Here is a 2,500-nt window from a genome sequence, read left to right on the forward strand (position 1 = left end):
TAGGAGGGGTATTGGGAGACAGAGGGTCTGTGGAAGGGGATACTTGTGACATAAGGGATTCACGTGTGTATCAAGGAGGGAGTGGAAGGGTAGAGGGGATGGTGGGAGGGTTACATAAGGGATTCACGTGTGTATCCAGGAGGGAATGGAAGGGATAGAGGGGATGGTGGGAGGGTTAATGTGGGCGGGGTTGGGTCGGGGGATGGGCTGTGTGGGAGGGGTTAGGAGGATAGGGTGTAGGGGGGATATCGTTAGGAGGAGGATGGATATCAGCAGTTATTTGGAGTGTGAAAGGAGCAGGAGTTGTAAGATTTGGAGGTTGAGTGTCAGTTTTCATTAAGTAATCTTGAATATTTTCAATAGTTTCTCTGAGGAGTTGGTTGGGGGTTTTGGGGGATAAAGGATTTCTTGTGAGGGGGGAAGAGAGGATTGGTGTCTCAAGCGTAGGGGCAAAGGAAGGTGGAGGTGTTTGTGTGGTAGGGGAAGAGGGGGTGGAACGTTGTTCTGTCTGTTACGGGTAGTGCGAGGAGGGAGAGGGGAAGGTGTTGGGGTTGTAGTGGTGATTGGAGTATCTGTAGTAGAGATTGGAGTGTCTGGGTTTAGGATGGCAAAAGAGTTTGACTGGGGAAGGTAGGAGGTAGAAGAGGGGGAGTTAGATGTAGGGGGGGTGGGTTTAGGAGAATTGGGAGAATAAGCAGTATTACTGGAGTAAGGAGTAAGAAAGAAAACCACGTCGACGTGCTTCCTGTCTGGCTTCACGTAGTGTGAGTCCAAGTTTGAATCTGAGAGTTGCTACCTCAGACTCAAACTTGTAGGTGGGACAGCCCCTATAAAATACATTATGGGGGCCAACACAGTTGGCACATGTGCGTGATTGTGCAGAGCAGTTAGATCAGGTATGGCTAGGTTGGGCACATAGTGGGCATCTGGCTGTGGAACGGCAAAGTTTGGCTGGGTGTCCTAGACGCCAACAATTTTGGCACTGACGTGGAGGAGGTTGGTATAGACGAACAGGGAGGGATTCTCCTCCTATGTAGACGTTAAAGGGAAGGTCATGTCTACGAAAGGTAATTTTGGCTATGTTAGTGGGTTTCTTTCGATGACCTCTGGGGGGAATGGAGTAGCATTGTACTGATGTTGCATCATAGTCTGTGAGACAGGCAAGTAGGTCTTCTCCACAGTCTGACCAATCTTTGTCATAGACTGGGCAATTTGCTGGGGAGATTGAAACTGTTCCAGTGCAAGTATTGAGGGTTGGATGGGGTTCTGCAAGGATGGGGTTACCATATAGGTCAGTTAGTTTTGTTAATGCTATTGCTTGGTTTTCGGATGTTTTCTGTGACAAGACGGGAGCAGTCGGGTCGGCTACGGAAAGAGACTTTACCTACTTGTTTTTGGAGACATTGTTGGAAGAGAAGCGTGTTGTCAGAGTAGGGAGCTGTGGGAGGGATCACGAAAAATCGGTCCCATTTGGCTGCACTAAAGAGAGTATTCAAGATTGTTGTAGAGATAGGGGTAGTAGAAGGGCGGGGGCGTGACGAAGATAAGGTAAGGTATTAATAAGGGAGGATGGGGTGGTTGATGTTGGAGGTTGTAGGGGTAGAGGTGTTGAAGTTGAGCATGCTGGGAGAGTGGAAATGTTCCTTAAGGGTTGATTGTTGGCTACTGTACTAGTAGGCATTGATGAGGGGGTAGTTATTGCAGTGTTCGGAGCCGTGGTCAAAGGAGAGCCTGGGGTCAGGGAATCGGGTAGGTTTACATCGTTGAGGCTATTTGATAAAGGGGTAAGCCTCATTGCCCCTAATAGTGGGGATATGTTTTCATTACTGGCCATGGTAAGCCTGTGTTATGTTGGGGATAAAAACAGTCCACCCCTCAGGGTCCCCTTGAGGGGTAAGGGCTAGGTAACTAAATCAGGGGAATACCGTGCCCATGGGTCCCTCAGGCCGTTCAGGACTGGCACAAAGTCAGCCTTTCATCCTTTCAGCACGGCTCTCACACCTTAGGAGGTGGATAGCAGAAGGGTTTGGTGAAGGGACAGAAACGAAAGGTGGGAAGGAAAATAAAGACCATGCAAAATTGGTTGAGTCTAGGGCTGAGTCCCAAGGTTGGGGAGTTCCCCATCATTGGGTCCCAGTCTCCGCCTCCTAAGCCCCCCCACGACAACAATGGGCAAGGGATTGGGGGGGAACATATTAATAAGATTCAGAAAATCCTAGTTCCCACCTGTTCTCAAGGCTAACTCCAGCCAGTTGGTTATGCTAACTAAAACATGTTGCTGGTGAGGTCTAAATAAGGAAATAATAATGGGATTGGAAAGATGAGTTGCTGAGTTGTTAGGCCACTGCCACTTTTGACAGTCTTTCATTCCTTTTACAACCTCTGGGAACCTGAAAATATGAGAATATAGGTCAACATAAAACCTTAAATCTAAATGTATGCCTTTCAGTAACATGATTCTACTATTTACTGTCTGAGTACAAAGTTTAAAGGATATTGC

At 47.9% G+C, this 2,500-nt stretch overlaps 1 protein-coding gene across 1 annotated transcript in view; it reads right to left on the bottom strand.

Annotated features, from left to right (window-relative positions):
• The window catches only part of LOC119578824, a gene marked incomplete at its 3' end in the record, with an annotated part of 10,433 nt that overhangs the window by 4,805 nt on the left and 3,128 nt on the right, over positions 1 to 2,500 (bottom strand). The window contains 1 exon segment of the mRNA XM_037926458.1: positions 2,227 to 2,390. Within this exon segment, the coding sequence (XP_037782386.1) occupies positions 2,227 to 2,390 (164 nt within the window).

This window comes from Penaeus monodon, chromosome 11, assembly GCF_015228065.2.
Source record: "Penaeus monodon isolate SGIC_2016 chromosome 11, NSTDA_Pmon_1, whole genome shotgun sequence".
Taxonomy (NCBI): Eukaryota; Metazoa; Arthropoda; class Malacostraca; order Decapoda; family Penaeidae; genus Penaeus; species Penaeus monodon.